A 12,670-nucleotide genomic window follows, 5' to 3' on the forward strand; every position below is an offset into this window, starting at 1 on the left:
TGTATATATGATGTCACCTCCTGTATATATGATGTCAACCCCGGTATATATGATGTCACCTCCTGTATATGTGATGTCACCTCCTGTATATTTGATGTCACCTCCTGTATATATGATGTCACCCCCGGTATATATGATGTCACCTCCTGTATATATGATGTCACCCCCGGTATATATGATGTCACCTCCTGTATATATGATGTCACCCCCTGTATATATGATGTCACCTCCTGTATATATGTCACCCCCTGTATATATGATGTCACCTCCTGTATATATGATGTCACCCCCTGTATATATGATGTCACCTCCTGTATATATATATATATATATATATGATGTCACCTCCTGTTTATAGGATGTCACCTCTTGTATATATGATGTCACCCCCTGTATATATGATGTCACCTCCTGTATATATGATGTCACCTCCTGTATATATGATGTCACCCCCTGTATATATGATGTCACCTCCTGTATATATGATGTCACCTCCTGTATATATGATGTCACCTCCTGTTTATATGATGTCACCTCCTGTATATATGATGTCACCTCCTGTATATATGATGTCACCCCCTGTATATATGATGTCACCCCCGGTATATATGATGTCACCTCCTGTTTATATGATGTCACCTCCTGTATATATGATGTCACCTCCTGTATATATGATGTCACCCCCTGTATATATGATGTCACCCCCTGTATATATGATGTCACCCCCTGTATATATGATGTCACCTGTATATATATATATATGATGTCACCTCCTGTTTATATGATGTCACCTCTTGTATATATGATGTCACCTCCTGTATATATGATGTCACCCCCTGTATATATGATGTCACCTCCTGTATATATATATGATGTCACCCCCTGTATATATGATGTCACCTCCTGTGTATATGATGTCACCTCCTGTATATATGATGTCACCTCCTGTATATATGATGTCAACCCCGGTATATATGATGTCACCTCCTGTATATGTGATGTCACCTCCTGTATATTTGATGTCACCTCCTGTATATATGATGTCACCCCCGGTATATATGATGTCACCTCCTGTATATATGATGTCACCCCCGGTATATATGATGTCACCTCCTGTATATATGATGTCACCCCCTGTATATATGATGTCACCTCCTGTATATATGATGTCACCCCCTGTATATATGATGTCACCTCCTGTATATATGATGTCACCCCCTGTATATATGATGTCACCTCCTGTATATATGATGTCACCCCCTGTATATATATATATATATATATATATATATATATATATATGATGTCACCTCCTGTATATATGATGTCACCTCCTGTATATATATATATATATATATATATATGATGTCACCTCCTGTTTATAGGATGTCACCTCCTGTATATATGATGTCACCTCCTGTATATATGATGTCACCTCCTGTATATAGGATGTCACCTCCTGTATATATGATGTCACCTCCTGTATATATGATGTCACCTCCTGTATATATGATGTCACCTCCTGTATATATGATGTCACCTCCTGTATATATGATGTCACCCCCTGTATATATGATGTCACCCCCTGTATATATGATGTCACCTCCTGTATATATGATGTCACCTCCTGTTTATATGATGTCACCTCCTGTATATATGATGTCACCTCCTGTATATATGATGTCACCCCCTGTATATATGATGTCACCCCCGGTATATATGATGTCACCCCCGGTATATATGATGTCACCTCCTGTATATATGATGTCACCTCCTGTATATATGATGTCACCTCCTGTATATATGATGTCACCCCTGTATATATGAGGTCACCTCCTGTATATATGATGTCACCCCCTGTATATATGATGTCACCCCCTGTATATATGATGTCACCTGTATATATATATATATGATGTCACCTCCTGTTTATATGATGTCACCTCTTGTATATATGATGTCACCTCCTGTATATATGATGTCACCCCCTGTATATATGATGTCACCTCCTGTATATATATATGATGTCACCCCCTGTATATATGATGTCACCTCCTGTGTATATGATGTCACCCCCTGTATATATATATATATGATGTCACCTCCTGTATATATATATATATGATGTCACCCCCTGTATATATGATGTCACCTCCTGTATATATGATGTCACATCCTATGTATATATATATGATGTCACCCCCTGTATATATGATGTCACCTCCTGTATATATGATGTCACCTCCTGTATATATATATATGATGTCACCCCCTGTATATATGATGTCACCTCCTGTATATATGATGTCACCCCCGGTATATATGATGTCACCTCCTGTATATATATATATGATGTCACCCCCTGTATATATGATGTCACCTCCTGTATATATGATGTCACCTCCTGTATATATATATATGATGTCACCCCCTGTATATATGATGTCACCTCCTGTATATATGATGTCACCCCCGGTATATATGATGTCACCTCCTGTATATATATATATGATGTCACCCCCTGTATATATGATGTCACCTCCTGTGTATATGATGTCACCCCCTGTATATATATATATGATGTCACCTCCTGTATATATATATGATGTCACCCCCTGTATATATGATGTCACCCCCGGTATATATGATGTCACCCCCTGTATATATGATGTCACCCCCGGTATATATGATGTCACCTCCTGTATATATATATGATGTCACCCCCTGTATATATGATGTCACCTCCTGTGTATATGATGTCACCCCCTGTATATATATATATATATATATATATATATATGGCTGCCCCCTGTCTGTGGGGGGATGTATAGCAGGACTCTCTGTAGTCCCGGAGGAGATGTCATCTTGTCACCATGTGTGGACACTACAAGGACGCGGCGGCCATGACTTGAGCATCTGAGCGCACATGGCGGCTGGCAGTGAGGAGAGGACGATACAATCAGCCTCAATAACATCCATTTGATGGTTATTTATTTATTTCGTGGTTGGCAGGGGCGCTCAGCGTGAAACCATCTGTCTTTCTATTAGTGTTTTTGAGGCTGTTTTTGGAGCCTCTTCTCTTGGCAAAGTCACTTTTATCCTTGGAAACCATTAAAAAAAAAGTTTCATGGCTTCCTGCCGAAGGGAACGACGCAAAAAATCCACAGCTGTTCACTTATGTACGCGATGTATACGGCATAGAGCGTTGTGTACGCCGCTGCGTGCTATATACAGGATGGAGACTGTATACATAATATATATATAGGATGGAGACTGTATACATAATATATATAGGATGGAGACTGTATACATGATATATATAGGATGGAGACTGTATACATGTTATATATAGGATGGAGACTGTATACATGTTATATATAGGATGGAGACTGTAGACATAATATATATATATATATATATAGGATGGAGACTGTAGACATAATATATATATATATATATATATATATATATATATATATATATATATATATATATAGGATGGAGACTGTATACATGTTATATATAGGATGGAGACTGTATACATAATATATATATATAGGATGGAGACTGTAGACATAATATATATAGGATGGAGACTGTAGACATAATATATATAGGATGGAGACTGTATACATATTATATATAGGATGGAGACTGTATACATATATATATAGGATGGAGACTGTATACATGTAATATATAGGATGGAGACTGTATACATAATATATAGGATGGAGACTGTATACATAATATATATAGGATGGAGACTGTATACATAATATATATAGGATGGAGACTGTATACATGTTATATATGGGGTGCTATATACATACAATATACACCATGCACACTATATACATTATATACGCTGGAGGGTATATACAGGATACAATATACACCATGCAGACTATATACATTCTATACGCTGGAGGATATATACAGGATACTATATACACCATACAGTTTATATACATTCTATATGCTGGAGGGTATATACAGGATACAATATACACCATGCAGACTATATACATTCTATGTACTGGAGGGTATATACAGGAAACTATATACACCATGGAGACTATATACATCCTGTTTGCTGGAGGGTATATACAGGATACTATATACATACATACTGTATACACCATGGAGACTGTATACATCCTGTATGCTGGAGGGTATATACAGGATACTATATACATACATACTGTATACACCATGGAGACTATATACATCCTGTACGCTGGAGGGTATATACAGGATACTATATACACCATGGAGACTATATACATCCTGTATGCTGGAGGGTATATACAGGATACTATATACATACATACTGTATACACCATGGAGACTGTATACATCCTGTATGCTGGAGGGTATATACAGGATACTATATACACCATGGAGACTATATACATACTGTATTCTGGAGGGTATATACAGGATACTATATACATACTGTATACACCATGGAGACTGTATACATCCTGTACGCTGGAGGGTATATACAGGATACTATATACACCATGGAGACTATATACATCCTGTATGCTGGAGGGTATATACAGGATACTATATACATACATACTGTATACACCATGGAGACTGTATACATCCTGTATGCTGGAGGGTATATACAGGATACTATATACACCATGGAGACTATATACATACTGTATGCTGGAGGGTATATACAGAATATTATATACATACATACTGTATACACCATGGAGACTGTATACATCCTGTATGCTGGAGGGTATATACAGGATACTATGTACACCATGGAGACTATATACATACTGTATGCTGGAGGGTATATACAGGATACTATATACATACATACTATATACACCATGGAGACTGTATACATCCTGTATGCTGGAGAGTATATACAGGATACTATATACACCATGGAGACTATATACATACTGTATGCTGGAGGGTATATACAGAATATTATATACATACATACTGTATACACCATGGAGACTGTATACATCCTGTATGCTGGAGGGTATATACAGGATACTATATACACCATGGAGACTATATACATACTGTATGCTGGAGGGTATATACAGGATACTATATACACCATGGAGACTATATACATCCTGTATGCTGGAGGGTATATACAGGATACTATATACACCATGGAGACTATATACATCCTGTACGCTGGAGGGTATATACAGGATGTATCTATGGCATCTGCTGTTCTCTGTACAATGTCTTTTACCGCCCCATGTGATTGCGCCATTTATGGCGCCCAGGATGTACATCACATGTTGTAGATATATGACGTCTTCTTTTCTCTTGCAGGTCCAGGGTCAGCTGCCCCCCCTTATGATCCCCGTGTTCCCCCCAGACCAGAGGACGTTAGCGGCCGCAGCAGCCGCCCAGCAGGGCTTCCTCATCCCTCCTGGATTCAGCTATAAAGCCGGATGCAGTAAGTACTGGAGACCCCAATGTATCCCCCAGATCCGCTAATTGATGGATCCCAGGCAGGAGGGGTCAGAGGTCACCATCAGCCGCTGTCTGGGGTACTGGCCCTTTCAGAGTATAATTTAATGAATACACCATGTATCAGCCTATAAAATGCCGCCTAGTACAACCCCCCCATATATATATATATATATATATATATATATATATATATATATATATATGTATGTACAGTGGGGATGAAAAGTTTGGGCCCCCCAGGTAAAAATGTGTATTAATGTCATAAAGAAGCCAAGGAAAGATGGAAAAATCTCCAAAAGGCATCAAATTACAGATTAGACCTTCTTATAATATGTCAACAAAAGTTACATTTTATTTCCATCATTTACACTTTCAAAATAACAGAAAACTAAAAAATGGCGTCTGCAAAAGTTTGTGCACCCTGCAGAATTTATAGCATGCACTGCCCCCTTTACAGAGCTGAGACCTGCCAGTGTCATGGATTGTTCTCAATCATCATCTGGGAAGACCGGGTGATGTCAATCTCAAAGGTTATAAATGCCCAGACTCATCTGACCTTGCCCCAACAATCAGCACCACGGGTTCTTCTAAGCAGTTGTCTAGAAATCTGAAACTGAAAATAGTTGACGCTGGAGAAGGCTATAAGAAGATAGCAAAATGTTTTCAGATGTCAATATCCTCTGTTCGGAATGTAATTAAGAAATGTCAGTCATCAGGAACAGTGGAAGTTAAAGCAAGATCTGGAAGACCAAGAAAAATATCAGACAGAACAGCTCGCAGGATTGTGAGAAAAACAATTCAAACCCCACGTTTGACTGCACATTCCCTCCAGAAAGATCTGGCAGACACTGGAGTTGTGGTACACTATGCCACTATAAAGAGATACTTGTACAAATATGGTCTTCATGGAAGAGTCACCAGAAGAAAACCTCTTCTACGTCCTCACTACAAAAATCAGCGTTTGAACTTTGCAAATGAACATATAGACAAGCCTGATGCATTTTGGAAACAAGTTCTGTGGACCGATGAGGTTAAAATTTAACTTTTTGGCCGGAATGAGCAAAGGTACGTTTGGAGAAGAAGGGGAACAGAATTTAATGAAAAGAACCTCTGTCCAACTGTTAAGCATGGGGGTGGATCAATCATGCTTTGGGGTTGTATTGCAGCCAGTGGCACAGGGAACATCTCACGAGTAGAAGGAAAAATGGATTCAATACATTTTCAGCAAATTTTGGATGCTAACTTGATGCCATCTGTGAAAAAGCTGAAGTTAAAGAGAGGATGGCTTCTACAAATGGATAATGATCCTAAACACACCTCGAAATCCACGGGGGATTACATCAAGAGGCGTAAACTGAAGGTTTTGCAATGGCCTTCACTATCTCCTGACCTCAACATCATTGAAAATCTATGGATAGTCCTTAAAAGAGCAGTGCGTGACAGACCGCCCAGAAATCTCAAAGAACTGGAAGACTTTTGAAAGGAAGAATGGGCAAAGATACCTCAAACAAGAACTGAAAGACTCCTGCTACAAAAAGCGTTTACAAGCTGTGATACTTGCCAAAGGGGGCAGTACAAGATATTAACTCTGCAGGGGGCACAAACTTTTGCAGACGCCTTTTTTTTGTTTTCGGTTATTATGAAAGTGTAAATGATGGAAAAATGAAACTTTTGTTGACATATTATAAGAATGTCTAATCTGTAATTTGATCCTTTTGGCGATTTTTCCATATTTTCTTGGCTTCTTTATGCACATTAATACAAACTTTTACCTGGGGGCCCAAACTTTTGATCCCCACTGTGTATAATCAAAAGAACCCCTCTCCAGTGACTTTATCTGCGGCTCTTTAGTCGGACGCTCTCCTGGAAGACTTCATGACTTCTCCACCATAATCTATTCTGTATCATCAGCCGAAGAGAAAATCATATCAGCGGCCAAACGCAAAACGCTCCGCTGATCCTTATTCATTGCATAGAGACTCTAGATATGTTGTCATGTCACTTTAAGCCGATCCCCGTTAATCAGGTTTTTGGCATCAGAAGTGCCGCGCACATTCGCACCCCGGCCGTGCGCATGCCCCTGCCCCAATGCCACTTGGCTCCTAATTTTTACCATGATGATTCAAAGTCCACTGAAGTGATAAAACTTCATATAAAGTTATGAGTGTTCTGGAGCGCCCCCTGTATGAGCTCTCTTCTGTGTACTGGATCCCCCCCTGTATGACCTCTGTGTTCTGGAGCACCCCCTGTATGAGCTCTGTTCTGTGTACTGGAGCCCCCCCCCCTGTATGAGCTCTGTGTTCTGGAGCGCCCCCTGTATGAGCTCTGTGTTCTGGAGCACCCCCTGTATGAGCTCTGTTCTGTGTATTGGAGCCCCCCCCCCCTGTATGAGCTCTGTGTTCTGGAGCGCCCCCTGTATGAGCTCTCTTCTGTGTACTGGAGCTCCCCCTGTATGACCTCTGTGTTCTGGAGCACCCCATGTATGAGCTCTCTTCTGTGTACTGGATCCCCCCCTGTATGACCTCTGTGTTCTGGAGCACCCCCTGTATGAGCTCTGTTCTGTGTACTGGAGCCCCCCCCCCTGTATGAGCTCTGTGTTCTGGAGCGCCCCCTGTATGAGCTCTGTGTTCTGGAGCACCCCCTGTATGAGCTCTGTTCTGTGTATTGGAGCCCCCCCCCCCCCCCTGTATGAGCTCTGTGTTCTGGAGCGCCCCCTGTATGAGCTCTCTTCTGTGTACTGGAGCCCCCCCTGTATGACCTCTGTGTTCTGGAGAACCCCCTGTATGAGCTCTGTTCTGTGTACTGGAGCCCCCCCCCCCCCCCTGTATGAGCTCTGTGTTCTGGAGATCCCCCTGTATGAGCTCTGTGTTCTGGAGTGCCCCCTGTATGAGCTCTGTGTTCTGGAGCGCCCCCTGTATGACCTCTGTGTTCTGGAGTGCCCCCTGTATGAGCTCTGTGCTGTGTTCTGGAGTGCCCCCTGTATGAGCTCTGTGTTCTGGAGCACCCCATGTATGACATCTGTGTTCTGGAGCACCCCCTGTATGAGCTCTGTGCTGTGTTTTGGAGCTCTCCCTGTATGAGTTCTGTGTTCTGGAGGGCCCCCTGTATGAGCTCTGCGCTGTGTTCTGGAGCTCTCCCTGTATGAGTTCTGTGTTCTGGAGGGCCCCCTGTATGAGCTCTGCGCTGTGTTCTGGAGCTCCCCCTGAATGAGCACTGTGTTCTGGAGTGCCCACCTGTATGAGTTCTGGGGCGCCCCCTGTATGAGCTCTGTGTTCTGGAGCACCCCATGTATGAGCTCTGTGCTGTGTTCTGGAGCTCTCCCTGTATGAGTTCTGTGTTCTGGAGGGCCCCCTGTATGAGCTCTGCGCTGTGTTCTGGAGCTCCCCCTGAATGAGCACTGTGTTCTGGAGTGCCCACCTGTATGAGTTCTGGGGCGCCCCCTGTATGAGCTCCGTGTTCTGGAGCTCTCCCTGTATGAGTTCTGTGTTCTGGAGGGCCCCCTGTATGAGCTCTGCGCTGTGTTCTGGAGCTCCCCCTGAATGAGCACTGTGTTCTGGAGTGCCCACCTGTATGAGTTCTGGGGCGCCCCCTGTATGAGCTCTGTGTTCTGGAGCACCCCCTGTATGAACTCTGTGTTCTGGAGTGCCCCCTGTATGAGCTATGTGTTCTGGAGGGCCCCATGTATGAGCTCTGTGTTCTGGAGCACCCCCTGTATGAGCTCTGTGTTCTGGAGCACCCCCCTGTATGAGCTATGTGCTGTGTTCTGGAGCGCCTCCTGTATGAGCTCTGTGTTCTGGAGCACCCCCTGTGTGAGCTCTGTGATCTGGAGCACCCCCTGTATGAGCTCTGTGTTCTGGAGCGCCCCCTATATTAGCTCTGTGTTCTGGAGCGCCTCCTGTATGAGCTCTGTGTTCTGGAGCGCCCCCTGTATGAGCTCTGTGTTCTGGAGCGCCCCTTGTATGACCTCTGTGTTCTGGAGCGCCCCCTGTATGAACTCTGTGTTCTGGAGTGCCCCCTGTATTACCTCTGTGTTCTGGAGTGCCCCCTGTATGAGCTCTGTGTTCTGGAGCACCACCTGTATGAGCTCTGTGTTCTGGAGCGCCCCCTGTATGACCTCTGTGTTCTGGAGCACCCCCTATATGAGCTCTGTGCTGTGTTCTGGAGTTCCCCCTGTATGAGCTCTGTGTTCTGTAGGGCCCCCTGTATGAGCTCTGCGCTGTGTTCTGGAGCTCCCCCTGAATGAGCACTGTGTTCTGGAGTGCCCACCGGTATGAGCTATGTGTTCTGTGGCACCCCCTGTATGACCTCTGTGTTCTGGAGCACCCCCTGTATGAGCTATGTGTTCTGGAGCAACCCCTGAATGAGCTATGTGTTCTAGAGCACCCCCTTTATGAGTTATGTGTTCTGGAGCACCCCCTGAATGAGCTATGTGTTCTAGAGCACCCCCTTTATGAGTTCTGTGTTCTGGAGCGCTCCCTGTATGAGCTCTGTGTTCTGGAGCGTCCCCTGTATGAGCTCTGTGTTCTGGAGCACCCCCTGTATGAGCTCTGTGTTCTGGAGCTCCCCATGTATGAGCTCTGTGTTCTGGAGCACCCCCTGTATGACCTCTGTGTTCTGGAGCTCCCCATGTATGAGCTCTGTGTTCTGGAGCGCCCCCTGTATGACCTGTGTTCTGGAGTGCCCCCTGTATGAGATCTGTGTTCTGGAGCACCCCCTGTATGAGCTCTGTGTTCTGGAGCGCCCCCTGTATGAGCTCCGTGTTCTGGTGCGCCCCCTGTATGACCTCTGTGTTCTGGAGCGCCCCCTGTATGACCTCTGTGTTCTGGAGCGCCCCCTGTATGACCTCTGTGTTCTGGAGCGCCCCCTGTATGACCTCTGTGTTCTGGAGCGCCCCCTGTATGAGCTCCATGTTCTGGAGCGCCCCCTGTATGAGCTCCGTGTTCTGGAGCGCCCCCTGTATGAGCTCTGTGTTCTGGAGCGCCCCCTGTATGAGCTCCGTGTTCTGGAGCGCCCCCTGTATGAGCTCCGTGTTCTGGAGCGCCCCCTGTATGAGCTCTGTGTTCTGGAGCGCCCCCTGTATGAGCTCTGTGTTCTGGAGCGCTCCCTGTATGAGCTCCGTGTTCTGGAGCGCCCCCTGTATGAGCTCCATGTTCTGGAGCGCCCCCTGTATGAGCTCTGTGTTCTGGAGCTCCCCATGTATGAGCTCTGTGTTCTGGAGCGCCCCCTGTATGACCTGTGTTCTGGAGTGCCCCCTGTATGAGATCTGTGTTCTGGAGCACCCCCTGTATGAGCTCTGTGTTCTGGAGCGCCCCCTGTATGAGCTCCGTGTTCTGGTGCGCCCCCTGTATGACCTCTGTGTTCTGGAGCGCCCCCTGTATGACCTCTGTGTTCTGGAGTGCCCCCTGTATGAGCTCCGTGTTCTGGAGCGCCCCCTGTATGAGCTCTGTGTTCTGGAGCGCCCCCTGTATGAGCTCCGTGTTCTGGAGCGCCCCCCTGTATGAGCTCTGTGTTCTGGAGCGCCCCCTGTATGAGCTCTGTGTTCTGGAGCGCTCCCTGTATGAGCTCCGTGTTCTGGAGCGCCCCCTGTATGAGCTCCATGTTCTGGAGCGCCCCCTGTATGAGCTCTGTGTTCTGGAGCTCCCCATGTATGAGCTCTGTGTTCTGGAGCGCCCCCTGTATGACCTGTGTTCTGGAGTGCCCCCTGTATGAGATCTGTGTTCTGGAGCACCCCCTGTATGAGCTCTGTGTTCTGGAGCGCCCCCTGTATGAGCTCCGTGTTCTGGTGCGCCCCCTGTATGACCTCTGTGTTCTGGAGCGCCCCCTGTATGACCTCTGTGTTCTGGAGTGCCCCCTGTATGAGCTCCGTGTTCTGGAGCGCCCCCTGTATGAGCTCTGTGTTCTGGAGCGCCCCCTGTATGAGCTCCGTGTTCTGGAGCGCCCCCCTGTATGAGCTCTGTGTTCTGGAGCGCTCCCTGTATGAGCTCCGTGTTCTGGAGCACCCCCTGTATGAGCTCCGTGTTCTGGAGCGCCCCCTGTATGAGCTCTGTGTTCTGGAGCGCCCCCTGTATGAGCTCTGTGTTCTGGAGCGCCCCCTGTATGACCTCTGTGTTCTGGAGCGCCCCCTGTATGACCTCTGTGTTCTGGAGCGCCCCCTGTATGACCTCTGTATTCTGGAGCGCCCCCTGTATGACCTCTGTGTTCTGGAGCGCCCCCTGTATGAGCTCCATGTTCTGGAGCGCCCCCTGTATGAGCTCCGTGTTCTGGAGCGCCCCCTGTATGAGCTCTGTGTTCTGGAGCGCCCCCTGTATGAGCTCCGTGTTCTGGAGCGCCCCCTGTATGAGCTCTGTGTTCTGGAGCGCCCCCTGTATGAGCTCTGTGTTCTGGAGCGCTCCCTGTATGAGCTCCGTGTTCTGGAGCGCCCCCTGTATGAGCTCCGTGTTCTGAAGCGCCCCCTGTATGAGCTCTGTGTTCTGGAGCGCCCCCTGTATGAGCTCTGTGTTCTGGAGCGCCCCCTGTATGAGCTCCGTGTTCTGGAGCGCCCCCTGTATGAGCTCTGTGTTCTGGAGCGCTCCCTGTATGAGCTCCGTGTTCTGGAGCGCCCCCTGTATGAGCTCCGTGTTCTGGAGCGCCCCCTGTATGAGCTCTGTGTTCTGGAGCGCCCCCTGTATGAGCTCTGTGTTCTGGAGCACCCCCTGTATGAGCTCTGTGTTCTGGAGCGCCCCCTGTATCAGCTTCTCTTTGCGTCTTCCTCTCATCTCCCTTCATACGAGTTTCGTTCCTTTTTGAATTGTTCCGGCGCAGAGCGATGTGCAGATACTGACGACTGTTGTTCTCCTCCTCAGGTGACCCCTACCCCCTACAGCTGATCCCCACCACAATGGCAGCTGCCGCAACGCCGGGCCTGGGGCCCCTACAGCTACAGGTAAGACCCTTGATAATGGTGTTGATTTGGGGGGGGGGTTACCTTGGAAGCCTGGGAGTTGTAGTGCACCGAGCACTTAGCAATATAAAATAACTTGAGTAGCTTTAGATACAGATCTGGGTTGAAGGGGTTAATCCCAGCGCGACACAAGCCACACGGATCAGCGCCGGGAACAATGCGATGTAATCATTGACTCCAGAACACAATGGGATCTTATCTCCCGCATCGTATGGTGTGAGCGGGATCCCAGCAACCTGAGCGCCGCCCACGTGGGTGCAA

General features: G+C 46.3%; 1 protein-coding gene across 2 annotated transcripts in view; it reads left to right on the forward strand.

Moving 5' to 3' along the window:
• Positions 1 to 12,670, forward strand: part of LOC130347721 (transcription factor SOX-5-like) — a 335,063-nt gene that overhangs the window by 242,506 nt on the left and 79,887 nt on the right. For both annotated transcript variants that reach the window (XM_056554667.1, XM_056554668.1), the window contains exons 6-7: positions 5,326 to 5,452; positions 12,312 to 12,391. In XM_056554667.1, the coding sequence (XP_056410642.1) occupies positions 5,326 to 5,452; positions 12,312 to 12,391 (207 nt within the window). The remainder of the gene's footprint in view (positions 1 to 5,325; positions 5,453 to 12,311; positions 12,392 to 12,670) is intronic.

Source organism: Hyla sarda, unplaced genomic scaffold, assembly GCF_029499605.1.
Source record: "Hyla sarda isolate aHylSar1 unplaced genomic scaffold, aHylSar1.hap1 scaffold_85, whole genome shotgun sequence".
Lineage (NCBI taxonomy): Eukaryota > Metazoa > Chordata > Amphibia > Anura > Hylidae > Hyla > Hyla sarda.